Source organism: Fusarium phalaenopsidis (genome assembly GCF_050370095.1).
Source record: "Fusarium phalaenopsidis strain FUZ10S chromosome Unknown contig_32286, whole genome shotgun sequence".
NCBI lineage: Eukaryota > Fungi > Ascomycota > Sordariomycetes > Hypocreales > Nectriaceae > Fusarium > Fusarium phalaenopsidis.
The window spans coordinates 2,029,957-2,041,719 of NW_028145413.1; the positions used below are offsets into that span (position 1 = coordinate 2,029,957).

An 11,763-nucleotide genomic window follows, 5' to 3' on the forward strand; every position below is an offset into this window, starting at 1 on the left:
GTTTACCCAGTGGGAGCCGCTGATGGATCCGCACTGTACACTTGGTACCTCGTTCTGGGCCTTTGACGTGCTGCACACACCTTCTCCTGCTGTCCTCTCACCAAGGTCATTTATCTTGCCATGGATGCTGAGTGAGGGTTGGTCAAGACGCCGGTCCCTAGGTTGATCGTCCAGCGGTGACTCCCGGTCCCTGGCGACTCTGCCAGTGCCATGTGCACCGCACCAGCTCTCTCTCCGTCTCCGGCACTGTACCGTACCGTGCCGGACCGTGAGCGCATCCCGTCGCCGTCATGACACACTCCCTTTCAGTTACACACCCTCACACTCACCCTCGCCCCCCTCGTCCACGCCCTCAGATGGGCGTCCCCAGATTTCGTGCACTAAGACGGTACCTAGAGCCAACCTTGCTCTTCCGCCGTAATCCAAGGTACCCTCATCCTCAGTGGCTCTTTGCACCTGGCGGTTGGGCCAGCAGAGCGTGCACACGGGCTTGTCCCCCGGGCTCCCCCAGGATTTCCCACTTCTTCTCCACAATCGCGTCCTAGGCCTTGACCCCCGATTCCTCATTTCTACTAAATCTTCCTCTTTCCCACCCCGAGAATTCTAAAATCTGCCCTGTTTTCACTGATCTTTCCCACCTTTTTTTCTGCCCTTTGCTTCTTTATCTTGTCTCGTGCCCTTATACCTATATCTGTCCTCCCTTCCCCTTGGCTGTCATCACTTACACCAGCCTTCAAACCTTCATCTTTCAGAGATACCCATACCTACACTACAGCTGCTTAATACCGCGCGCCCAAAGGCTACCCCCACCATCCACCGCCATACCTTATATACCCGGCCCTGGCGCTGCTGATATCACACCCGAACAAGACCTCGGTCTACACACGAAATCGACTCACTCTGTGTGGCATCTTACTCTTCAACTGGACGATTTAGCTGGTGACAGCACGGACGACAAAATATCCCAAGGAGCAACGCCGGACATAAAAACAACCGCTTCTGGCGACGACACTTCGGCAACCTCTTTTTCCCTCGGCAATTTAGCCGCCCACCCATATAACCGCACATACATACATACATACACACACAACTACCAAAATGCCCGGAATTCTTCCCATGAAGGTCATCAAGGTGGGCACCAGCTCTCAGAGCCGGATTGCCCAGGCTTGTGATCGCTGCCGGAGTAAAAAGATCCGTTGCGACGGAATACGCCCTACCTGTTCCCAGTGCGCCAACGTCGGCTTTGAGTGCCGGACAAGCGACAAGCTCAGCCGCCGCGCCTTTCCCCGTGGCTACACCGAGTCCCTGGAGGAGCGAGTACGACAACTAGAGGCCGAAGTGAGAGAGCTCAAGGACCTGCTGGACGAGAAGGATGAGAAGATCGACATGCTTTCCAAGATTCACGGCAACCGGAGAAGCCCTTCAATGCCTGCCAGCAGCCCGGCCGCCATGGACACCCGGAGTGACGCCCAGCCCACAAAGGAGGATACATTCAGAGTTCAGGCCGCGCCGTTGTTGCTCGGCGTTGAGAACTCAGATTCTTACTTTATGGGTGCTTCTAGTGGCCGCACATTTATTGGTAATTTTTCACCACAGCCGTTTTCACAAAAACATCTACTGACAATTCCGACAGAGCAATTCAAGCGCAAGATCCAGGAGGCTGGCAAGCCCAGCACTGAGTTCAACCCAGAGGCTTTCCTGCACATCCAGGGCTGCAAGTCCCTCGGCCCCAAGACTCCTGAGCAGTCGCTCAAGGTTCCTCCTCGTCTGTTCTCTGACCGCTGCGTCAACGTCTACTTCCAAGAATGGGCTCCCCTCTTCCCTGTCCTTCACAAGCCCACTTTCCTGCACGTCTATGAGGAGTTTGTCGCCGATCCCGAGAAGGTCAAGAGCAATCACAAGCTTGCTCAGCTCTACCTCGTCTTCAACATTGCCGGTCTTTCATCAGATGCCCCTGATCTTCCTCAGCTGGCTGCCTGCGAGCAGCAATGGCGCAAGGCCCTCGACGCCGTCCTCATGGAGAACACCATGAACACTCTGCAGTGTCTCACCCTTGCTCTCCTCTACTGCACCATGCGCGCCGACTACAAGCGCCTCCAGCACTACAAGGGCATTGCCATCGGCCTGTCGCACCGCCTCGGCCTGCACCAGAGCCAGAAGCGATTTTCCTTTGGCGCCCTGACCATCGAGACCCGCAAGAAGGTCTTCTGGACTCTCTACACCCTTGACTGCTTCTCGGCTGCCATCCTCGGTCTTCCCAAGCTCCTCAAGGAGGAGGATGTCCAGGCCGAGTACCCTTGCGACACTGACGATGAGTACGTCACCGAGAAGGGTTTCCAGCCCACTCTCCCTGGCGAGTACACTCGGCTGTCCAGTGCTCTGGCCCTGTTCCGCGCTACCCGCATTCTCGCCAAGGTTCTCGAGAAGAACTACCCTGCTGCCACCTCTTACGAGATGTCGCTGCAGCAGATGGCCGCCCTCGAGAGCGAGCTTGATGCCTGGTACGACCAGCTGCCTGCTCATCTGAGACTCAACTTTGTCCAAGACAAGCCGTCTACAGATGTGACTGGCAGCCGCTCACCTCTCCTGGTATGTCACTAAAGAAATCCTTGAGGTATTTTTGTGGACTTTTCCCGCTAACGAACCACAGGCCCTGGCTTACTACTACATCCGCACACTCATCTACCGCCCCGCCGTCGGCTCCAGCCTGGGACCCAAGGCGGCCTCGGCACTCATCTCGATTGGCACCTCGAGCAAGCACATTATTCAGATTATTCAGCTGCTCGAGGAGCGCAGCATGACTTTCTCATTCTGCTTGAACCGGTCCGACCTCCTAGTTGTTTGCGGCATGACACTGTTGTATCACTCAATCGACCTCAAGCACGACAGCAAGCTGATGCGCGACAATGAGCGACTGGTGAACTCTGTGGTCCGGATCCTGGACAAGACCAAGGCCACCGGCTCGGTCGACTTCAAGCGTGTGGCCAGCATGCTGGTGACCCTGGATGAGACTGTCGGTTCGCCCATGCACACTTCACGTGAGGCGTCGATGCCCGCCGCCCCCGCCTCCAACCGAGGGTCGCCGCCTGCGGGTGTGGCCCCCAAGAAGAAGAGCGCCACCGCCTACCCCCTCGGTCAGCTCCCGGGGGCCGCGGCTAGCGACAGCAACTTGATGGACCAGCAGGAGAAATTGAGGCGCATGACGATTCCCACCGGTGCCGGCCAGCGACCAGACTTTTACCGTGCCCGATCTCGCCAGTCTTTTGACAACCTGCAGACCGAGGTTCCCATGAGCCACCGAGACCACCGCATGTCCCTGTCGCAGATCTCGCCGAACCCCGGCCACAAGGCTTCACCTCTGTCCCGACCCAACCTGGACTTTATGCCCTTCGGCGGCCACCCCTCGCAGTCGCCGCAGCCTGCATCGCCCCAGCAGAACCGCGCCCACTCCCACTCTGGACAGACACCCCAGGCCAACCCCATGATGGCGCACTCCCCTGTGGCTTCGGCAAAGATGCACGGAGTTTCAACCACCGAGTGGGAGACGCTCCTGGGCTCGTTGGATGGTGGCATGAACAATGTCTACGATGCCATCTACGGTGGACAGGGACTGGTGAACGAGGCGTCGATCGCCGTCAGCAACTGCGGTGACTGGCCCCCGGACAATTGGGACCTCAGCGGCTTCAGCATCGGCGACTTTGGTAACAACCCCCAGCCCCCGCAGAGCGTTCTCAGCATGAGCGACGAGAGCCTCAGCTCGGGTGAGGAGGTTGGCCCTTCTGAGCTCGGCCTCAGCGTGGAGAATGTCGACTACCGCAACCAGATGATGGCACAGCAGCAGCAACAACACAACCCTGAAGGATACATGCTTGATAACCGGATGGAGGCGTTTCCCATGTAAGGATGGAACCAAAAGGAAAAATGATACCTCGGGCGGGTGCTTTTGAAAACTCTTACAGCTGGGCATGACTATGACTTTTACGGAGTTGTTTGACAGGGAGTTTCACAGGAGTCTTTGGAGTGGTTTGGTTGGGAGGGAGGCAGTTCGGTTATCTACCGAAGGGAGGTAACTGTCGCTACTTTTGGCGGACCTGAGCGATTGCTTTTATTCTTATTATTATTGCGCTTGGTGTTGGCACCTATGTAATCTGGGACCGGCAAGGCGGACACCAGCAGTTTATTGTTTGATTTTTGAAGGAGTTGATCGACGGGTTGGAGCCTCAGAGAGGACATGAACAACAGAAGAGAATGACGAACGATGGCCAGAGTCCAAGGACAGGCCTCGCAAAGCGACGAGAGATTAGAAAGTCTGCTTGCTACTTCGTACATAGCTGAAAGAAAGAAATTCAAACAAGACTCTGAAGCATTTCGGTGACGACGCCTCGGCTGAAGAACATGCCCCTATCCAGACTCTTGGATGAGTGGAATGTGAGACAGGCGGCAGCAGGTCACCGGCCCTAGTCTCGAGAACCGGCAGGCGGATGGGATGGTCTCTGGGAGGATGGGATGCGCCCATGTGCAGGCATGTGTACGCCAAGTCGCCAAGGATGCCAGGGCGCGTCAAGAATTGCAGCCGGCTAAGCCAAGATATTCACTAATTAATTTAACCTGGCCAGGCAGCCAATTCCAACAGGTGTCTCGGCACCGTCTGACGGGGGTTGTCCAGATTCCCCATGGCATGCAAATAATCTTGTACGTTGGACGTTCTATGGCTTACTAGTTTCTTACACAAGATGCACCCACACCTTTCCCCGGGACTCGCCTACCCCGGGTTTGAAGAATTAAAAACAACAAAGGAAAAAGAAAGGAAATGAAAGGTAGCACGGGGCATGGTAGCCTCGACCGGGCCTGGCCAAGTCCACAGATGTTGCCGGTGGCCTGCGAAGGAAGGGGACTGGACCGCGCCGCCTATAACAGGGACCGGGGGAGGAATAATGTTTGGAGAAAGGGCGGGGGAGGGAGTGCGAAGGAGAAGAAAAAAAGAAAGGAAAATGGGAGGCGGTCCGGATTAGCATGAGATTGGTCGCCGCTGTCATGTTGTGCATGCGGGCTCTATGGCTTGGGTGTCGCGTGAGCGGGAGGGAGGCGTTGTCTTCAGCTCAGGAAACGGGGGCGGTACATACATTTACGATAGTATGCATCAGGGGGAGGGGCCATCCATCATGCTGCTGCTGCTGCTGCTAAGTGTGCCCCGGAACACGAAGCCGGGTCTGCCATTCATCATCTCCATGATGGTTGCTGTTGTTATAAGTGTGGTGTTTTGGGTCGAGACCGTCGATTAGGAGCTAGAGTGAGTCGAGACGAGTCTCTCGCTTAGCGATAATAGCATAAGACAGAGAAACAGGTTTAAGCATTGAATGGTCCCGTGACTAAGAAAAAGATGACGGGTTCTGTATTGTGTCATGTTGGGTTGAATGTATTAGTTGTGCGTATTAGTTGTCTATTTTCCACCATGGAATACTCCAGGTAGACCGAGGTCAATAGCCGAGGTTTAACTCTGACTGGCTGCCGCTAGAGAAACCGAGCTCTCGGAGTCTCGCCGATGCAGAAGCAGTGCGGGATGTACTGTGTCTCTAGTGATGAATTTGACACGCGCGTATTGAGTTTCCCCTGCCTTTTAGTCTGTTTCTGTAATAGCTCCCACGCTGCAGGAATCCCACGTTGTTTCCCAAAGTTGAGCTTCTACCGGGAGGTTAATTCGGGTAGTGAGCGATGCCGGATGTGGCTGGAGCACCATGTGGCTGATTGTTTCAAATGTGGCTGTGCAAACCGTTTCGTCTCCAGAGCTCCCTTTTGGCTGGGGTTAACGACGTAAACTCCGTCATCTGGACCAGGGGGACCTTTCAAAAGGTGGATCGGATCATGGAGCCACTCCAGCCGGAAGCCTTGGGATGAAGACGAGGCTTCTCTCTACGACGACGACTCTTCCATTTTCTGTTTCTTCGTCATTCTGCAGAGTCCATGAACGAGCGTCTTTCCTATCGCGTGCCTGTCCTGACCGCCAGTTTCTCCTCCTCCGAGTCCGATATATCCGAACGACGCATGAGGCTGCAGCAGGCCCTTGTTTCCTCTTCAGTCACCAACAACGACGCTCTTTTGCATTAGTAACATCAACAACAGTAGCAGTAACAGCCATGTCACACGAGAGACAGTCCCTGATCGATAAGGATGCCCAGAGCGAGGCTATTCCACGGGGTGAGTTACCTACTGTTTGTGTTCCCCATAACAAGACAACGGCGCTTACACGGCAGGAAGCATCCTGGGCAGCTGCCCGGCCGTCCCTCCGGGATCCATCCCGCCGTCTCCCGCAGGCAATCGCGCACCGCGGTGCCAAGGCCTACTTTCCGGAAAACACCATGGCCGCGTTCCGGGGCGCGCTCGGAGCCGGATCCCATGCCATCGAGACCGACGTCTATCTCTCGGCCGATGGTGTCGCTGTGCTGTCACATGTAATCAACCATTTTCATAAAAACTAACCACCACCACTAAGTTTACTATCTTGTAAAACGGGCTGACATGTGCACGCATGTGAATCTCGCAGGACCCAACCTTGAAGCGATGCTTCGGCGTCGACGCCCGCATCGCCGATTGCTCGTGGGAGTACCTCAGCACCATGCGCACCCTCAAGGAGCCTCACGAGGCCATGCCGCGGCTGCAGGACTTTCTCTCGTGGCTGGCCCAGCCGCGCTTTGACGAGATCTGGGTTGTGCTAGACATCAAGGTGAGTTTCAAGATTGACATGTGTAAGACATGGACTAATGCAACTACTAGCTTGATGATGACCCCAACGATCTAATGCTTGCCATTTCAAAGGCCCTTGATAGTGTACAGGGGTCGGTGCCATGGGATCAACGTATCGTGCTGGGATGCTGGAACGTAAGTCGTGTTTGACTTATACACCCTCCACTGGTCACCATGTGTTCAACTCAAAACCTATACGACACCCACCTCTCTACTTACACCCCTCATACTCACGACGGCTTCACTCCATCCTCAAAGAACTTGATTAACCCCAGTAATAGGCTTCCTTCCTCCAGGCCGCCCGCCGACACCTCCCGACTTTCCCCCTCGCCCATATCAGCGCCTCCCTGCTCTACTCGCACCACTTCCTCCGCGTCCCCAACCTCGGCTTCAACCTCAACCAGAAGAGCCTCGTGGGACCCCCGGGCCGCATGTTCCTGCGCGAGCTCCAGCGCACCGACAAGCTCCTCCTGACCTGGACCGTCAACGAGCCGCGCTGGATGGAGTGGTGCATCCGACAGAACCTAGGCCGTGGGAGGACTTCCCCCGGTGCTGGCCCTGCCCTCATCGACGGGGTCATCACCGACGACCCACGGTTGTACCTTGATGTGTGTGAGCGTTTCGAGGATGAGATGGACGGCAAGGTCATCCGGCCCAAGATGGGACTGGCCCAGAAGGCGAGGGAAGAGGTGAGAGCTGTGTGCTCAGTGCTCTTCTTCCAGGTCCTGGTCATGGCCTACCACATTGTCAGGAGGGTCCAGGGAAAGTTTGACTACCTTGAGGATCGCAAGAGTTTGGATAGACGGTAGGAGGTTGATAAGCGAGATGCTACTAATGAATGGGATATAGATCGCAAGCCAGAATACACGAGAGAGAGCTCAAAAGAAGAGACACAAGTAGATGTTTATATGTAATACTTGGGATAATTTAGTTGAAATACACCGCTTCCATCTATCAACATTAGCCAGGAATAAGATGCAGTTTCGGTGTCAATATCCACGTTATCAGAGTTGCATTGTACTTGACCATATGTATTGTGATGAATGTCGTCTTTGGTGTGAGGGTTTCACCTCATGGACTAGATTACTTATAAGTCATGATAGTACTGGCGTGTTCACTCGGAACCCAATGGAGTCATGGACTATTGCGAAGAGTGACAACTCATCAAACGGAGGATTTAAACTTAATAGTAATTTTGTTTTGCTCAAGCCTGATCTAATGCACATAGCAGCCCTGGTCCCTCGCCTGTAGCCTCCCCTATTGATCAGTGAGAACCTGGAACGTATCATAAAATGCAACCCACGCCCTGCCCTTGATTCTAATCCGTAAAGCAATGATACAAAGCAATTAATTATCCGCGCTTTTTGTAATAACGCTGCCTCCTCAAATCTCAACGTCAATGTCCAGGTCCAGCGACCCGATCACATCGTCGTCCATCAGGGGCTTGTGGATTGTGGGAATGCCCTTCTTCTCCTGGTACTTTTCCTCTTGCAACTTCGCCAAGTGTGACGATAGTTGAGACTTGGTTGCCGGCTTGGGTGTGCTTGTTCCTGGCGTGCTGGTACCGCTTCCGTTGGCCGCCGGCTTCTTGTCCACCGACTCGTTGACATCGTAGACGAACTTGGCCTTTGTTCTCAGTCGTCGTGACATGTCGCCCTGATACGCCTCGCCACGCTTAATGGCCATCTCAATCTCGCGTGACTTCGCCTTCTCCTTCAACTGAGCCTTTCGTACTGCCTCGGCATTGAGACGTCGGTTCTCTCGGTTGCGCTCAGCCAACCGGTCTTGTTCTGACTGTCCCTTGGGGGTCTCGGAGAGCTTGGACGGCCCCAGGCTTGTTCTAAACGCCAGGCGCTGCGTACCGAGCTTGTCGAGTTCCTCTTGGAGCTCTTCAACCTTTGCGTCATCACCACGCTCTCGAGCTTCCTCAAGGATTCGGGCCACACGTTCTCGCTCTGCTGGGTCAAACCGCCGCTTCAAGTCCTTGATCCTCTTCAGCCGGCCCTTGATCTCTTCGCTCGTCCACGAGTGGTTGATCAGCTTGTTGATCTCGTCGATCTTATCGAGGAGATAGGCTTTTGTAGGCAGCGTCACACCCTCATTGTGACAGGTAACTTTGTATCGGTTGAGCTCGGCCTATCATTCATTCAGTCAGTGACTATGTCGAGGAACCGAGGCATGTTATACGTACATCTGTGAACTTTCCGCTCGAGGCAGCGATGAAGGGGAACTCTTTGATCGCCTTTCCATGCGCTGCCTTCACGTACTGATCTGTCACAAAGGTACCGTTGGGTCCGTTGAGAGCGTATGGCCGGCTGGTAGTGAAACCTGCATGTCTTGTCAGTGCTGACTCATATGTAGCCTCTTCTATACACACCCTTGATCAACGCCATGCGGTACTGTTCAATCCCGGTTTCAGGGTGTGGTCCAAGAGCGATGCGGATATAGCATCCCGTGATGGCATGTTCGAAACCAGGCGTGAAGCAGACCTGGGCGAACTCGTTCCGTCCCAATCGTACTCGGTCATAATCCCGTAGTTCAGCTGGCGGTTGGTCACGAGGTTCGTCGGCTTCGGGCGTGGGTGAGCGTCTGTGGCCAAAGTCGTCGTCGCTGTCCTGGCGATCAGAGTCGCGATCACGTGGAGAGTAGGCATCCTTGCGTCTCTCGTGATCTTCTCGCCGACGTGCCTTTTCCGCCCTCGCGCGGCGCAGGGAATCCATTGCTGATCCGCGATGAGAGTCCCCTTGAGACTCTCCCTTATCGCCTGTGCGTTGCCGTGATGCCTTCCCCTCACCACCCTCAAGCTCAGCCGTGTCGGCGTTGCGCTTCTTCTTACCCTGCGTGCGCTCCTCATTCTCGACGTTGCTAATCATCTGACGAAGTAGGCGATTCTGACGTTGGCGCTCGATTTCCATCATACGCTCAGCGATAATCTGCTCTCGTTCGACTTCCCGCATGGCCATGATTTCGGCCTTCTCCGCCTGGCTCACGTACATACCCTCAACGGGGTACTTGTCGTCATCATCGTCGTCCGCAGCAGCAGCTCGGTTTCGCGACGGCTCGGCGTCAGAGTCGGATTCGTCCATGGGCGCGGATTCGAGAGAGTTCGGGGTGCCGGGTCCAGAGTATCTGTATCACGCGTCAGCATTTGGTGGATTGGTGGTGGCGATTTGGAGAAGAGAGTAGCCCAGCCGCTCCCTTCGCGCGCAGGGCAATAACAGCTTCCTGTAGTACAGGATGGCTCTTTGCGAAAAAAGGTCACTTACGCTTCGCCTTCCTCTTCAGAGTCGTCGCCCCCTCGCCCCGACTTCTTTCCCGAACCCTTCTTCGAGCCACCTCTCTTGGTAGGCGGCGGCGACGCCGAAGCGTCCCTGCTCTCGTTGCCAGAGCCCTCATCATCGGAATCTCCACCCGCGAGGGCGAGAAGCTCGTCGTCGATATCGGCCATAGCGATTGCTCTCGTGGATTGGTGATGACCTCAAGCACAGTGCTCTCAGGGGGAGGCGCAAGCTCGTAAAGCTATGGCAGCTGCAGCAGGCGCGTCGCTCGCGTCTCGAGATGAAAATTTGGACCGTGTCGGGATGAGAGAGAGCCCGGAAGGATGGCAGGGCAGGCGCGAAAGGTTTGCGGGGATGAATGAGGCTTCGTTTGATGGAGAGAATGTGTTTGTGCAAGAAATTGAAGGAGCAGAGTTGCTCTCTTCCACAACCTGTTCTGAATTCGTCGTCTGCTGGCTTGCGCTTGATTGGCCAAGGCTATGTCATTTACTGCACGTGTATGGCTGGTCCGTGCTCCCGGCGAAGCTTTAGTCCGCTCTCGGTGAGCTGCAGCCAATCGGTGAGCCCACCGAGAGGACCCGGAGCTCGATCGGCGCCGTCATAGTTTATCGTTCGATTTCGGGACTCCGTGAACCCTCGAGCCACCGACCCTCCAATTGACGACTTAAAAGAGGCAATCGTGACGTCCAAGGTTTTACAGTGACCATGGCCTCGACTCGAGCTCTCGTACGGCCTCTGTGCACCCTAGGGGCCCGACCAGTTGCCTCTTTCTACAGACCATGCGTCCGCTCCATTGCGACAACCTCCAATGCCCAGGCCTCAGTGGCCGCCGGATCCGCTGAAGCTCCCAAGAAGCGCAAGCCACTTACCAAGGAGCAGAGTGACTTTCTTGACTCAGCTGTAAGTTCGAGCGGCTCAATTGCACTCGGTGCACTGCTAACAGATCCTCAGCTTCGCGTCAACCAAGCCGGCGAGCTTGCTGCCGTCCTCATCTACGCCGCCCAGTCCCCCGTCATCCTCCGATCAAAGCCACACCTCCGCAAGCTGATGGCGCACATGTACGACCAGGAAGACGGCCACTTCAAGACCTTCAACAGCCTCATACACAAGCACCGCATCCGACCTACCGCTCTCTACCCCCTGTGGTCCGTCATGGCTACAGGCTTGGGCTGGTCAACCGCCATGATGGGCTACGAAGCTGCCATGGCCTGCACTGAGGCTGTCGAGACCGAGATTGGGGGCCACTACAATGAGCAGATCCGAACGCTGTTAGAAATGATCACTCAGTGGGAGGCCGAGGGTTACGAGGTTGGTGAGGAGCTGTCGGAGCTCGTTAAGACCCTTCGAAGGATTCGGGACGAGGAGCTGGAGCATCTAGATCATGCCGTCGAGCATGACGCAAGGAAAGCAGAGCCTCACTGGCTACTCACCGGTGTCATCCGAGCAGGCTGTCGGGGTGCCATTTGGGTGAGCGAGAGGGTGTGAAGCATCAATTTAGTTGTATTATACATGTAATATAGAAATACTTGCGTCTGCTGGAGTCAGAAAGATGTATACATGAGACTCAATGCACGAAAGGAACTTTCTGCGTGTGCTATAACCAGCGCGCCCAATGAATGCTCCCTTATTCCTGGAAACCCAAACGCCTTGCCATGCTTTTGTGCAAACTCATGTTCAAACACGACTTCAAACAAGTTATGATTAATTGCTGCGATCTGTTAGCGCTGTCGTCATCCATGCGGAA

The 11,763-nt window shown here is 55.2% G+C and overlaps 4 protein-coding genes across 4 annotated transcripts; 3 read left to right on the plus strand and 1 right to left on the minus strand.

Annotated features, from left to right (window-relative positions):
* Positions 1-1,098: 1,098 nt before the first annotated feature.
* LRP88_02959 (transcription factor domain-containing protein) lies at positions 1,099-3,901 on the plus strand (the record flags this gene model as incomplete). Its single annotated transcript, XM_083239590.1, has 3 exons — positions 1,099-1,579; positions 1,634-2,589; positions 2,651-3,901. 3 exons carry the CDS (start codon positions 1,099-1,101, stop codon positions 3,899-3,901), a joined length of 2,688 nt encoding a protein of 895 aa, XP_083104720.1.
* Positions 3,902-6,134: 2,233 nt separating this feature from the next.
* LRP88_02960 (PLC-like phosphodiesterase) lies at positions 6,135-7,550 on the plus strand (the record flags this gene model as incomplete). The annotated part of the gene is made up of 5 exons (XM_083239591.1): positions 6,135-6,195; positions 6,256-6,410; positions 6,542-6,721; positions 6,772-6,885; positions 7,023-7,550. 5 exons carry the CDS (start codon positions 6,135-6,137, stop codon positions 7,548-7,550), a joined length of 1,038 nt encoding a protein of 345 aa, XP_083104721.1.
* A 574-nt stretch (positions 7,551-8,124) lies between these two features.
* On the minus strand, positions 8,125-10,189 carry LRP88_02961 (uncharacterized protein; the record flags this gene model as incomplete). The annotated part of the gene is made up of 4 exons (XM_083239592.1): positions 8,125-8,877; positions 8,933-9,077; positions 9,130-9,870; positions 10,008-10,189. 4 exons carry the CDS (start codon positions 10,187-10,189, stop codon positions 8,125-8,127), a joined length of 1,821 nt encoding a protein of 606 aa, XP_083104722.1.
* A 535-nt stretch (positions 10,190-10,724) lies between these two features.
* Positions 10,725-11,504, plus strand: LRP88_02962 (ubiquinone biosynthesis protein COQ7-domain-containing protein; the record flags this gene model as incomplete). The annotated part of the gene is made up of 2 exons (XM_083239593.1): positions 10,725-10,919; positions 10,971-11,504. 2 exons carry the CDS (start codon positions 10,725-10,727, stop codon positions 11,502-11,504), a joined length of 729 nt encoding a protein of 242 aa, XP_083104723.1.
* Between the last annotated feature and the right edge of the window lie 259 nt (positions 11,505-11,763).